Source organism: Suricata suricatta, chromosome 3, assembly GCF_006229205.1.
Source record: "Suricata suricatta isolate VVHF042 chromosome 3, meerkat_22Aug2017_6uvM2_HiC, whole genome shotgun sequence".
NCBI lineage: Eukaryota > Metazoa > Chordata > Mammalia > Carnivora > Herpestidae > Suricata > Suricata suricatta.
Window position 1 is genome coordinate 48859797 of NC_043702.1, and position 14344 is coordinate 48874140.

Consider the following 14344-nt stretch of genomic DNA (forward strand, 5'->3'; position numbering starts at 1 on the left):
ACATTTTCTCCTCTCTTTTATAGTTAAGCATTCTAGAGTTCATTCCTGATAAAAGTGAACTATGTAATCTGGACTAACTCTCTTAATTCAACTGCAAAATTGGACAAAATAGAAAATATTTTTGTTGAAAGTATCAGAGAATTACCAATGTAGTAAAAAATCTGTGGAAATCACAGAGTCAATGTCTGTCACCTCTAGAAAAGGTAGTTAATAAGCAAGATACTGAGCAGAGCTTTCAAAATATTCAGGAGGCTAGAGGAACAAAGATGAAGTGCAGGACTCACTGAAGAGAGTCCTGAAATTAAAGATAAACTGGAAGGTGATCAGTCCTCTCAAAGTGCAAAAAGCTCAGCTTTTGAATTGCTGCAGTCCCGTTTGTATAAAGCTGATCTGAGATTGTTAGTGACCCCACCCCAGAAGAAAGCATAACTCCACCCCGGAGAAAGAAAACATACATAAGTTTAAAATATCTTTGTAATTATTTGTGTGATTGGTTATACAAAAGACAAGCCTGAGAAACCCAAACTAATAGAGCTAACTGGTAATAGAAAAAGACCCACAACCAAGTAGACTAATGTGATATTTACACAAGTACAAATTGATACTACTCTCTTGCCACCTCACCTCCACTTCTTCAATTAAAACTTCATTCAGGACCAGCTGGTCTAAGCTCAGTAACACACAAAGTCGTGTCAGAGATGAGATGTGATGGCAACAACTATACCCTGAACCTATCAGTATAGGTTTATTATTTCTGAAAAAATTCTCTAAGGTTTTATGGCTATATTTTTAACTATTCTTTGGGGGTTCTATATGAAATGTTAGCAGTTCTTAACTGTTCCATAGTGAAACATCGGAAAAAAGTCTGAACCCATATGCAATATATGTCAGGAAAGTCTCCCCTTCTGGGTGGACTTATTAATTAGTCAGCTTGCAAGTTCTGTTCAGTTCCTCCGATTATATCTCCAAATCCAGTTTTCTGCACCAATGGTCCACAAAACACTGACTGGCAGACTAACAGACAAGGGATAATAATAACCATACAGGAAGGCTAAAGGTTCATGCAGTAGTTATGATTCTGCCAGCTCATATTATCAGTTCTATCTACCGACAATCTAAAATAATCAATTTTCTTCTATTTCCTTTATATAGAAGATACGTTTTCTATTCATTCCCCTCAGAGCTTGTTCAAGTGCTCATATGCTAAGTGTACAGACAAAGTGATGTACTGGATAGCTCTGTGTTGGCCGGAGCTTACTGACAGGATGTAGAAAATAAGAATAAAATTCTTGGTCAGAAGAAACTGTTCAAAATCAAGTGACTATTATATATTTTTTATAATGATAATATATGAGAAACATATACATATACATTTATTGCAGCTAGATGCTATTTTTTTCTTTTCTAAATTAGAGATTGTAATAGAGCAAAACAGAATTGAAATTTGAAGTAAAATATAAAAACAGAAGTGAAATTTGAAGTAAAACATATTGATCGAAATAAAAAATAAACCTATTTCATTATACCTATACAAACTTTGAAAAGTGTAAGACTATAATCTAGTATTTAAAATTTTCTAAAATGCAATGGAAAACTGCAATAGAATTGTATTTTTATATCCATTTTCACATAAATCAAAGTCAAAATAAATCTGCTTCCAAAATAACCACAAAGTTACTCCTAGCTATGCAATCCAAAAGCTCCAAAACCGGAAGTTTGCAATTTTCAGCAAGCCCCCCTGGCATCCAAACCTGTCCAGAACTGATCTGGGGCTGTATATTATTCTTAATTTTCTTTTTTAGTATACATACTTATGCATTTCTTGGCAGAAATTACAATGTTTTAGGAATACTTAGGTGGCTCAGTTGGTTAAGCGTTGATCTTGGCCCAGGGTCTGGGATTGAGCCCTGTGTTGGGCTATGTGCTAACAGCACGGAGCCTGCTTGGGATTCTCTCTCTCCCTCTCTCTCTCTCTCTGCCCCGTCTCTGCACAGCACATTCCCTCTCTTTCAAATAAAGAAATTTTTTAAATATTGTTTTAAAAAAGTATATTTCCCCACATTCTGCAAAGAACAGTATTTGATACATTGCTTATATTGTGAAATAAAAATTTTTTTTTAACATTTATTCATTTTTGAGAGACAGAGAGAGACAGAGTGTGAGTAAGGGGGCGGAGAGGAGATAGAGGGAGACACAGGATTTGAGGAAGGCTCAGCTGTCAGCTCAGAACCCATGAACAATGAGATCATGACCTGAACCAAAGTGGGATGCGTAACCGACAGAGCCTCCCAGGCACCCCTATACTGTGAAAATTATTAAAGGGAAACTTCACTAGAGTCAGAGGCTAGAATGAGAAGCCATACCTCTCAGCATCAATTACAGGAAGAATTGTAAATTACAGACCCCCAACAGGATCAACAACAGGAAAGAATGATCAGTTATAGCCCCAACAAGAAAAGATGAACTTGAATTTCCTATAAGAAATTGACTACTCCTACATATCAGCCAGGGAGAAACTGTCATTACTCTGAACTCTTGCTTTCCTCCTTTCCTCAGACAGATTTTCATTCAGAACAACCCCTCCCACCATGCTCCTTCTCCATTAAATAACGTTCTTCTCCCTTGTTGCACTTGCCTACGATTTTGCTCTAGCTTGCATATGCCAAAATGCAGTCCTCTGCTATTCCTGAATAAATGCATTCTTTCGCTAGTAAAAGAACTATTTTGTTGTTACGTTAATATTGGTGATCGGCCTTGGGATCCAGACAGGACCCCCAACAATGAGGAGACTGAGGAGCAAACAAGTGCAGTATGCACAGGGCCAACTGAGCTTATTGTTTCCTTATAAACCTGGAGTTTGAGGTTAAGTTTGTTCCTGGATTTTAAGTTCTGTTCTCTGTGTTCTGAACTCTCCAAGATTTATTCAGGGTTTGTTTCAAGGCTTTGTTCTTGAGAGTACTTGTTTGGCTTTTGGTCCAAATCCTTTTTAAAACCAGACTGTTCCTGTTGGAACTCCTTTTTATTACACACTATTTCTATAGAAACTGTTCTTGTTGGGAAAGTGCTAGTCTTCAGTAACCTCTTCTCTGGAACTGGACTATTCCTGGTGGAACTGTGCTGGTCTTCGGTCTTATTCCTTCTGGAATCAGGCTGTCTACTAAGAGCTGTGCTGTTTAGGAATTTTTCTTTCTGCCTTAGGAAAAAAACCTCTAAGAAAAGGGTTCCCAGTCATCAAAATGCTTTTCGAGGGCACCTCTACTTTTAGGACCCCAGCTGGTTTTATGTTTAAAACTATGATCCTTCTAGATGGACCCACTTAACTAAACATAATTTAGAACTTCAATGGCCATTAAAGTGAACTTCTGATTTCCCTAAACTTACTTTTCTCAAAACTAAACTGGACAGCCATGGCTCTAATAAATGTCAAAACTGAATGGGATGCCTATATTGACCGGCATTTAGAAGCATCCAAATGTGATCAGGACCTAAAACTGCCGTTACAAAATACAATTTCTATACCAAATGAGGCAAACAACAAAAAACAGACAAAAAGGCTCCTAAGGCCTCCCTTCCCCAAGCCCATTTGGTCTCAGGCCTCCTGGAAGCTCCCTCTTGCTCAGGCCCCACCTCCACTGCTATCATCCTCCCTCGAGCCTCCAACTCCTCTACGCCCTTGGTTTCCTCATTCAAATTCTCTCAAATGTCTTATGTTCCCTGGACTAAGGATGAATCACAAGTCATAGTTAAAGAGTTTCCTAAAGTGACTGAAGACCTCTATAAATCTGCTGATGATTTCAGCAGAGTTATTCAAACTTACCAACCTGGTTTCTCAGATACGTATCAGTTAGTCTACATGCTTGTTCAAGAGGGCCAGGCCAAAGAGTGGATGGAACTAGCCCAGTGGAAACATCCTGAAAAGGATTCAGACAATAGACCCCTAACTTCTGGCAAGATATTAGAACACTTGGCTGGAAACCTCTGCTGAGACATTACAGTAGCCTTTCCTAAGCCTGCTGATTGGAACTAAATTTAGGCTTGCACAAAAGCCTGATGAACCTATTCATGACTGTTATAATCATTCAAACTGTCTTTACAAAAAATTCTGATCTGGCTGTAGATGTTGAATCCACATAGGTAGCATTTAACTTTATGTTTATTAGCAGGCTGAACTGAGGTCTTTCTCATTTAATTAAAAGAACCAAGATGAATGGGAAATTATGTCCACTCTAGATTTAATGTGTCAAACCAGCTTGCTTGCACCCTAGATGAATTACCTGAAAGACCACTAAAATTCTTAATTTTCAACTCTAGTAAATGAAAGCCCCTAAGCAAACTCCAAACCTCCTAGTTTCTAAAGAGCCAGGATATTGGAAAAAAGACTGTTACCCTCTTAAGTGCTTCAGACATCTTCAGCCCTCTAGCCAGCCTTTCCAATGTACTCCTAATTCCCAATGACGGGGCTCCTCCAAGGAACTCCAAGGGGTCTTCCCAATCTTCCCACTTGATCAAGTAGGAGAAATCACTTTCAGATTAGAAATGAATTTCTCTCTGTCCTTGACACCAGAACTACAGTCTTGGAGTTCCATCTCACTGCTATGAAACAGTTCAAATAGTGGGGGTCCTGAATCAACCTCTGCAGATCCTATCTCTGATACTATCCCCTTTTGTCTAGGCCCTTTAAGAAATACACACTTTTTTTCCTCCTTAGTTCTGCCACCCCATTCAGTTATCAGGCTGAGACTTCTTAGAAAAATATTATACCAGAATTGCTCTCTCCCAAAAGGGGGAAATAATTTTACAATTTGACACTGGTAATTAAGATACCCAGCCAGGCAAGTTAAATAACCCTTCAACATCTTTTATTATATCTGATGGTACCACAGCCGAGTCTGGGGACAATGATCATTTGTCCCTCTTGGATCAGCTAGAATCCTCTTTATGCACAAGATCTTCAACTGATACTGGCAGAATCTATAGTGCATCTCTCATCAAAGTTCAAATAGATCCCTCAAAACTCCTCCCCAGAATTAATGAATACCTTAAAGAAGCCCTGCAAGGCATCCAGCCCATAACAGAAGATTACAAGACTCAGGGCCTCATTATTCCCTCCATTAGTGCCCATGACATCCTTATTGTACCTATGAGAAAACCTATAGAGCCAAAGATGGAGGTGTGTTCAGGACCTCCAAGCAACAAATACCACTGTTATCACCTGGCACCCTCTTGTTCCTAACCCCCATATGCTACTGACATCTATTCCTACACAAGAAATTTTTCACTATTTATTATCTATGTAGTACACTTTTAGTATTCCAGTTGGTCAGGCTAGCCAATTTATTTTCGCTTTCATTCTGGAAGAACAGAAATATACCTGAATAATAATGCACTAAGGTATAACAGAGAATCTTTCTCATTTTCTCCAAATCTTAAAAGCTGATGTGGATGAAATAGTTTTCTGCAGGTTCTACTTTGTTACAATAGGTCATTTGCTTCTCTGCAAATGACCTTCTCAAACCTCTTTCTAAGAAGACAATATCTATCCCTTTTGGACTTACAGGGACATAAAGTCTCCAAAGAAAAATTGCAGTTTGCTCAAACTCGGGTTCTATACTTAGGGTACCTGATTTCAGAACAAGGACTACATTTAGATTCTGGGAGTCTTCACTGCATCCTGACTTCTCCCAAATCTAAAACTAGTATCTAATTATAATGTTTTCTCGGACTGAAACTGTATTCCAAACTTCTCGCTTATACCTCTGTATTCATTACTAAAAAAATAAAATAAAATAAGAGACAAAACTGACTCTATTAATTGGAAGATCAAGACACAGCTTTTATGATTTAAAAAGCAAAACCTTAAAGCCCCTTGCTTTTCAACACCTAACTTCCCTTTTTTCTCTTTGTATGTGAGAGAAGGGAAGCTTTTGCCTCCATTTCCCAAACCTCCGCAAAAGGGGGAAATCTCTTCTGATGATGGCCTTCTAGAAACACCCTCAGGATGATCCTGTGATATTAATTCTTTACTTGCTTTTTCTCAAGGATTAGAAGGTTTGAAATCCACAAGTCTTTCTTTCATTTGATTTACTATCTGACTCTGGAACTCTTATCTAAATTCATGGCCTCTCAATTTGCAACCTTACAGGCTGTATTATTAGGTAACATTTGTTTCCAAACAGCTCTTTTAAGATAGCACTACTGTTTTAATACATCTTTGAGGTTTTCACATTTTTTTTGAGGTTCTGTTATTTTTTGCAACAAGTTCATCAGCTATTACTTCATGTTTATACTTGCACTGTATCCTCCCAAATGCACTTAGTTAATTCAGTGTGCTTTTGCATATTCACTGGTTTGCTTTCACGGCCACTTTAAGTGGGGACTTCCAGGAGGCATCCATAACTCTGTAGGGAGAACTTTTCTCCCAGAAGTGGGAGTAAGTGCCAATAAATATTTTCAGTTACCTACTTTCAGATCTAGGGTCTTAGTTTGGATTTGGAATTTTGTTACTTTTTGTTTTGTATAATATATTTTAAGTTTTGTATTTTGTTGTCTGTCAATCTTTTTTTAAAAATCATATGCCCATAAAAAATGATCTCCAATGCTTATGATCTTTATAAATATGAATTATACATGAGAATTGCATGAGAATTTTCTTTCCTAACCTTCCTTGTTTTTCAGATGAGGCCATAAGTGGTTTCTAACTGCTATGTACTTTCCTGAAAGGTCCTTCCTGGCACTGAGGAACAAAACCATTAAATACGGAAAAGCTAACTCTTAATCGGGGATGTTTTCAGAAAAAGATCTTCTTGATCAAAAGGCGGAAATGTGAAAATTAACAGAGGAAAACCTTACTAACGTAGACTGGGAAAGTGAAAAGGGGGAAATCACACCACTCAACATCAATTACAAGAAAAACTATCAACTGCATACTTTAACAGAAGAATCACCAACAGGAAAAAGTGATCAATTATAGGTCAGACCAAGAAAGGATGTACACTATCACCCTGCAAATCAGCTAATAAGAAACTGTCATCACTTTGAATTCCCGCTTTTCTAATGGACTTTCATGCAAAACAAACCCTCTGAACTTCCTTCTCCTCTGTAAAAAAACATTGCTTTTATTTGCTAGACTGGCCTATGGTTTTGCCATAGCTTGTGTGTCCTAAATTGCAATTTTTTGCTTTTCCTGAATAAACCTATTTTTGCTGGTAAAACCATTTTCTTTAAAAGTTAACAATACCACATTATCTTGCTACAATAAAAAAAAATTCTAAATTCCAAATATATCTGTCCTGAAGAGTTTTAGGTAAGAGAATGGTCTGGGACTAGTTTCAGAAAATCATACGCTCATAAACTTACCAAATTCTCTTCTATCCAATGTTATGATTTCAGGATCATCATCATAAATACCTAATTTAAAAGTAAAATTTATAAAATTAACTGTTCATCATAAAAATAAATTACCACATAAAAATAGATTACTTAGGTCTTGTTTTAAACACCAAAAATCAGATTACTATAATAAATCTCAAAGTTGAAGAAAGTGTAATAAACAGAAAAACCAGAATAAATAATATCACTGTTGATGCATCTAAAGAATAATAAAAAACCAAAAAATTAGTTTCCTGATATGGACTGTTGCAGCTGTTTGGGGGTTCCTAATACCCATAATTTTTTTTTCACAGAAAATTTCTATTATTTTTGAACTTTTTATTTTGCAATAATTATAGACTCACAGGAAGCAGTAAAAATAGCACAGATTTCCATGTACCCTTCACTCAGCTTCCCCTAATGGTGACTTATGTAGTTTTAATAAGATATCAAAACTAGGAAATTAGAGACTTCACTTCTTTTTCTGATTATATGTTTTTTAAAAATAAATACTATCACTAAAATATTTTCTACTGTTAATAGTCTTATTAGAATGTTTATAGAGGTAAACACCAACTTATTTGATATAAATTTTATTTATTGTAATTAAAATCCATGTGAGTAAATTTCATTTCTACATATCAAAATAATACCAGTGATTAACACAAACCAGGTGTCAGCAAACTTTTTCTGTAGAAGCCAGTTAAATAGGCCTTGTGGGACAGACAGTTTTTGTCACAACTATTCAATTCTGCCCCTGAAGTCAGAGCTGTAGACAATAGGTAAATAAATGAGCATAATTTTATTCTCATAATTATCATATTTTTATAGTTCTATGATTAATTAAAACTTTATATAAAGAATAGGTAGCTGGCCAGATTTAGCTCATGAAATGTAGATTACTAATATGATATATACTATTGAGAGGCAGTGAATACACTAGAAAATAGTATTTTGAAGAAAAAAAAGGCAGTCTTGAGAAATACTTCAGATATGAATTTAATATTTTATGTAGTCTAACATAAAAGCATACCTCAGTTCTTAGTATGCATTTGAGGCTAAGCAATAATGAAGAGAAATACTGAGTAAGCAAATGCTCCCTCTAGCCTTGTTGGATCCCTGTGTTTGCTTTACCCGCCCTTGATTTCTTTCACTTGCTTCCGCCCTCCACTCTTTCTTCATTTCTTATTCCTGTCAACGTGCCCAGCTATTATTAATAAGGATTCTACAAGAGAAGGATAGCATTTCTACTGAACTGATCACTATAAAAGGAAACTATAGCTTTTCTTGGAAAATATAAATCATTGACAATACAAAAAGGCTTTAGTATTTAACATCTACTGCAAATATTTTTTATATTAAATAACATCTTTATTTTAAAAGTATCTAACAAGATAATAACTAAAATACCTTTACATCTGTTCAGACAATATCTATATACCACCTGACTTTGCTTTTGAATTCCACTCCCATGTTAAAGAGTCGAGGTGACACAAATTAACTGCATAAGTTTAGTGGTGAAACAAAATTAATTTTCTAAATTTACTCAAATAAAAAACAAGACTTCATTACAGAGTATCATATCATCTTACCAAAATCATAACGATAATAATTCCAGCTTTCATACTGGCCACCTTGATTATCTGCAAGTCCCTTTTCTCCGTATTTATCATACTTTTTCCGCAGGTCTTCATCTTTAAGTACTTCATATGCTCTATTTATTTTTAAAAAATCACTATGTGCGTTTGGGTTATTCTATTAAAAAATAGTAGATATAATAGTTGTTTCAGATATGTGATCAAGCACCTTCAAAACCCCTATGAAGTTTTAATTGAAGCTTGAAATTTCTGGGAGAACGGACACCAAAATTAAGGAGTAGGAATACAATATGAAATGGGTTATCATGGGTTGAAATAAGAAAGTATTTTGAAGAACTATAATCTTCTTAAAAAAATCAACAAAAACAAGAATAAGTAACAGAGAAATGAGAACTGATGCCTCAAAAGGCTGAAAGATATAGTCCTACAATATAAGTCATTCTTTATATGAAACCAACTGAGAAAAACTGATAAATAAAACCTTAGAAATCTTTAACTTGGTAAATATTATTTTTTATTCCTAAAACAATTACAAAGATATTTGTAAGTTACATTTTTATTTGAAGCAAAATCAACATATTACCTAAAAAAAAAAAAGTGCCCCAATCCATTAGATGATTGAGACTAATATTTGAGTAAAACTCAAAACTCAAGTTCTCTATCACAGAATTAATTTTTGAAGAATGCTTTCATCTAAATAATAATTAGTTATAGAAGGTCTTTCACATGGAAACTTAAAAATCATATTCTGAAATTTTAAAGAAAAATATGAAAAAATAAGGTCTCTGGGAAAGAAAACCAACTAATAGGTTTTAGTGAAATTTGATTCTATTGCTGAACTATTTGCAATCAAAATAAAATAACCCTATTTTAGGAATTCTATACAGAATTCTATGTAATCTATATTTCTATATAGAAAACAGAAATACCTTTCTCCTTGAGGAGTTAAATCTCATTAAAAATTAGATAAATTATAAAAAGTACCATAAGTATTAGCACTAATTTAGTTTTGAAAGCTGACATTATTGAATACATAATCAAATATTTATGACTGGAATTGCCTGGATTTGACTGCTCTTACGTTTTAATTTGTAATAATTTGACTCTGGTGTGGGATTTGTGCATGGAGAAAACAGTGCCAATTGAAGAATGTTACTGTTAGTTATTACTGCCATTTTTATCAAGAACCTTCCTAATTCTAAGGGAATAATTCTCCTGTTACAGTTATGAAATCCTTTATCTTAACTTACTTTACTAAGAAAACTACTTCAACTACCCCATAGACATTATCATTGGTTTTGGAATTAACATCTGTAATGGAACTGGTACAACTGAGTTTTCAAATTAAGAGGGAACTGCATTTTTGATACAATATTCTTTCACACTGTTCTCAACCAGACTATTTTGCTTCTGTTTTTTAGTACAGAAGCCGAACTGTGACTTTTGATATATGATTCTTTTTAAGCATTTTGAGTACTTAAAATTTAACTATGTATCAAAACTTCACTGAAATACATTAATCAAATGTATTTAAAAAGAAAACTTTACCCACCGGGTTTTTATCAGGATGTAGCTTCAACGCCAGTTTCTTGAAAGCTTGTCTTATTTCTCTACTGCTTGCAGTTTTGGATACTCCAAGTAAACTATAAAAGTCCTGATCTGTGCCCACTAAAACAGTCACAGACACTATTAGAAAACACAGAACGACCCTTTTGAAGTCTCTGGCGTAGTCATTTTTATTAAACCAGACTCCCATTCTTTTTCTTATACAAGTTCTGATTTAGTGAACATTAAGATATACCGCTGCTTCCAGTTGATAGCACACGCAAGTTTGAGAACTTTTGTTCACGTTACTCCAAGAGTGAATCAAGCATCATGAAACTGTGTCCCAAAATGTCAATCTAAAGAGAGGAAACCAGCAGTTAAAAATACATTAAAAAACAACAACACAGCAAGAACACTATTAAATAACACGGCCATTAACACAAGGTCCATTTGATGGCAAATCAGGGTGAGTTCCAACCTCTATTCTTTGGGGGTCCCTTCACTGCTTCCATATCCAGGCAGCCAGATTTGTGAAACCACTCAAGATAGGGGATAATTGTAAAAGGTAGTGTGCGGTTGTAGTTAACTAGACCACTTTAAAAATAAACAAATTGAATGATTTGCTCTGATCAGCCCAGAACACAACGCTGAGGGAAAAAAACGTTTCCTTCCTTTTCTATCCAGCTTAACTAAGCACTGCTCTTTTGTAACAGCACTTCCTTTTTGGCTACTTCTTTACCACTTTAAGGCTATATCGTATTCATTTTAACTACATTTCACTTGTAGGAAATAGCCTTTGGAAGGACCAGAAGGAAGCCCAGGGTCCTTTCAAAGAGTATTTTTCATATAGGTCTTCCAACAACGGCAGTGAACTTACATGGTTAGACAACATACTTATTATGGCCGGTTTGTTCCGAGTTTTCTCTAAAGGGGCTTAGACTACATGGAAGTAGCGACTACGTTATGTAAATAGCCGAGCAAGTACTACAAGTTAACACTGTAATTTTATTGCAAAATTGACATCTGAGATAAATAAAAATGGAAAAAGAAACAGAAAAGGAGAAGGAATCAGTTTCTTGACATGCTCACCTGTGTAAGGTAAAAAATCTCCACTTCACCAGATCACAAAAGATATCAAAATACTTTGAAAAAAATCTAAGCTTCTTAACATTGTCTTCATTCAATCCTAAACGTCTAAATCTTCTCCTTACCTGCGAACGATCTTTGGCTCATTTCTAACTCCTTTTCATGTAACCAAAACAAAGCTTTGTAAAGTATAATGATGGGAGAGTAACAAATATTCAGACTAAAAAACAATAGAAAAATAGAGGACATATTTTCCAATACCACTATGGGACAAATAAGTGGTGTTCCTAGCTGTCGTTCTCAGCGTGGGTGTGGTCGACTAGACCTGCGCGAAACTTCGGGGACAGGTGGAAGCTGCAGGTAAACGCAAAGGATTTCTGACTGCCATCACCCAAGAATAGGATGCGGGGAGAGGGGAAGGATGGGGACATCCCGTGAAAGAGACTGAGTGCGGCTGGTGTGTGAAGTCTCTGGCCGGGCTAGGGTGAAAACAGCCTGAGTAACTGAGGCTTAAGTGAGAGAAACTGTACCAAGAAGCGGGGAAACGAGGTCGGAAGAAGGGTGGTGATGTAGGTAATCAGAAAAAGATGGGGAGGGAGAACACAAAAGCCGTCGCAAGGCCGGAGAGGAAGGGAGGGGAGATTGAGGTGCACAGGCATCGCGCTCTCCCTTCCAGGAGGGCCCAGGCCGCCGCCGGCTCCAGGAGAGCCCCGGGCCCCGGCTCATGCCCACCTCAGTGTAGCGGGGTCGCCTCCTGAAGCTACTCCCCCATCCTCAATTCCTGGCGGCGGACCCCACCCGGCCGAGCGCAAGCTGTGCGCGCGTGAACAAACCACGCACTCTCCGACCGCCGGGCCGCCGCGCTCGGGACGGGGGAGGACGCGCCGCACCGGCAGCAACGAGCGGAGCAGCTCCAGTCGGCTCCTCGCGCCCCGGTCCCCACGGCGAACCGGGGCGGGGCCTGGCGCAGGGCACTGTGGGAAAGGCGTAGAGGACGCGGCCTGGGAACACCCGCAGCCGAATCGGCGGGGCGGCGGCTGCAGGGTGGGGAGGGCAGTTTAGTTTTGGGTTGACGTGGCCATCAGCGCGGAATCCGGCTCCGGCTCCGGGTCCAACCCGGAGGTGAGAAACCTGCTCAACCTCACAAATCCGCGCCCCCGCACTAAAGCGTCTGGCACACGCGGCGGGCCGGACGTGGGTCGAGGGAGCCCGCCCCTTCCGGCTCCCGTTGCTATGGTGAAGGGGAAACCTGGGGGGCGGGTTTAGGCGTGCAATTTCCCTGTGGCCATGTTCTTAAAGGAAAATCAGAGCTATGGGGCATTTTTCTGCTTGGTTGGGAGAAATGGGAAATTTTGTGGGTAAAGAGGAGCTTGGTTGAAGTTTCAATGATTATAGTGTCACAGTAGAGGGCTGAAGAGGCAGTAGGAAACTGGGAGAAATAAAAGTGTGAGAGAGAGAGAGAGAGAGAGAGAGAGAGAGAGAGAGAAAGAGAGAGAGTTAGAGTTAGAACAAACATTTGAGCATTCTGCAGTATTGTCTGGTTTCCTAGTCATCCACACTAGGAACTAGGGAGTTATCCATACTTCTCACTTTCTCACCTTTACATTTAATTGATATGGTACAAAAACTTCATTTTTGATCTGCTCAACACAGAGCATTGGAAGTAGCTACATTTGCAACCATGAAAAGAAGAAAACATTATGAGGATGCCTGCTTAAGACATTAACCCTAATATGAAATAAGTTGTAATTGGTAACAATTTCATGGGTAGTAAATCAAATGTAAGCTCATAAAAAACTGATGACTGCATGGGATCCATAGCTGAACTAATACATGCAAGAAAGAGGAGGAAGGAGGTGAACAAAGGCAGGAATATTGAAAGAGCCTAATGTAATAGTAAATATGTGGTAGGAACTGGTCTAAGTACACATGTATTAATTCAGTCCTTCAAATAATTTTATATTATTCTGACTATAATTATATCCATATCACAATTTGAGGAAACAGGTAAATATGTGATAGACCTGGGATTCACAGTTAGCAGCTTGACTGTAAGACTGTAATGCTAATCATTATGCCACACTGTGTGTGAACCAACAAAATCTTTAGAGGAAATTGGAAAGCAAAACAGAAAACTGGAGAATCAAGCAGGGAGCTGATCACGGTGGGTTCTATGAAATGATGAGAACATATACTCTCATTTGGTACATTTGAAAAGTAAGGGACTAAGGCTATGTTTTAGATGTTCTGGTAGCTTTTGGAAGATGAATACAAAGGGAACCAGAGGAGAAAGGAAGAGCAGTTAGGAGAGTGAGTGCTAGACAGGGTAAATTTGGTAAGAAATCATTACTGCTTGGATATGGGAAATAAAAGAGAGGAATCTTAAGGTTAGTTCTGGTTTAGGTAACTGGGTATGTGCACTGAATGAGGATTGGGAAAAATTAAAGGGTTCTTATTTGGATATATCTATTTCCAAGATCCTAGATTATGTCCAAATAAATATACCCAGTGTAAAACTCATGGGGAATGTGTAGACTAAAGAAAAAAATAGGAAATTATCAACTAATCTACAGTAGTTGGAGCCATGAGTACAAATAATATTACCTGGAGAAAGTATGCAGAATAAAAGCAGTGAGCAAAGGATACAATCTTGGAGAATTCTAATATCTAGAATGTTACACAGCAAAGGAAACCACCAACAAAATGAAAAGCCTTTGGAGTGGGAGAAAATATTTGCAGATTATATA

The 14344-nt window shown here is 37.4% G+C and overlaps 1 protein-coding gene across 3 annotated transcripts in view; it reads right to left on the reverse strand.

The window, feature by feature from the left end:
* The window catches only part of DNAJC10 (DnaJ heat shock protein family (Hsp40) member C10), a 50019-nt gene extending 37254 nt beyond the window's left edge, over window positions 1-12765 (reverse strand). Inside the window, exons 1-5 of one of the 3 annotated variants that reach the window (XM_029934294.1) lie at window positions 12330-12765; window positions 11601-11623; window positions 10519-10867; window positions 8961-9123; window positions 7357-7407 (exon numbers count right to left, since the gene is read on the reverse strand). In XM_029934294.1, the coding sequence (XP_029790154.1) occupies window positions 7357-7407; window positions 8961-9123; window positions 10519-10722 (418 nt within the window). In that variant the 5' untranslated portion in view covers window positions 10723-10867; window positions 11601-11623; window positions 12330-12765. Of the gene's footprint in view, window positions 1-7356; window positions 7408-8960; window positions 9124-10518; window positions 10868-11600; window positions 11818-12329 lie in introns of all 3 variants that reach the window. The other 2 variants (XM_029934293.1, XM_029934292.1) reach the window with 2 other exon arrangements.
* Between the last annotated feature and the right edge of the window lie 1579 nt (window positions 12766-14344).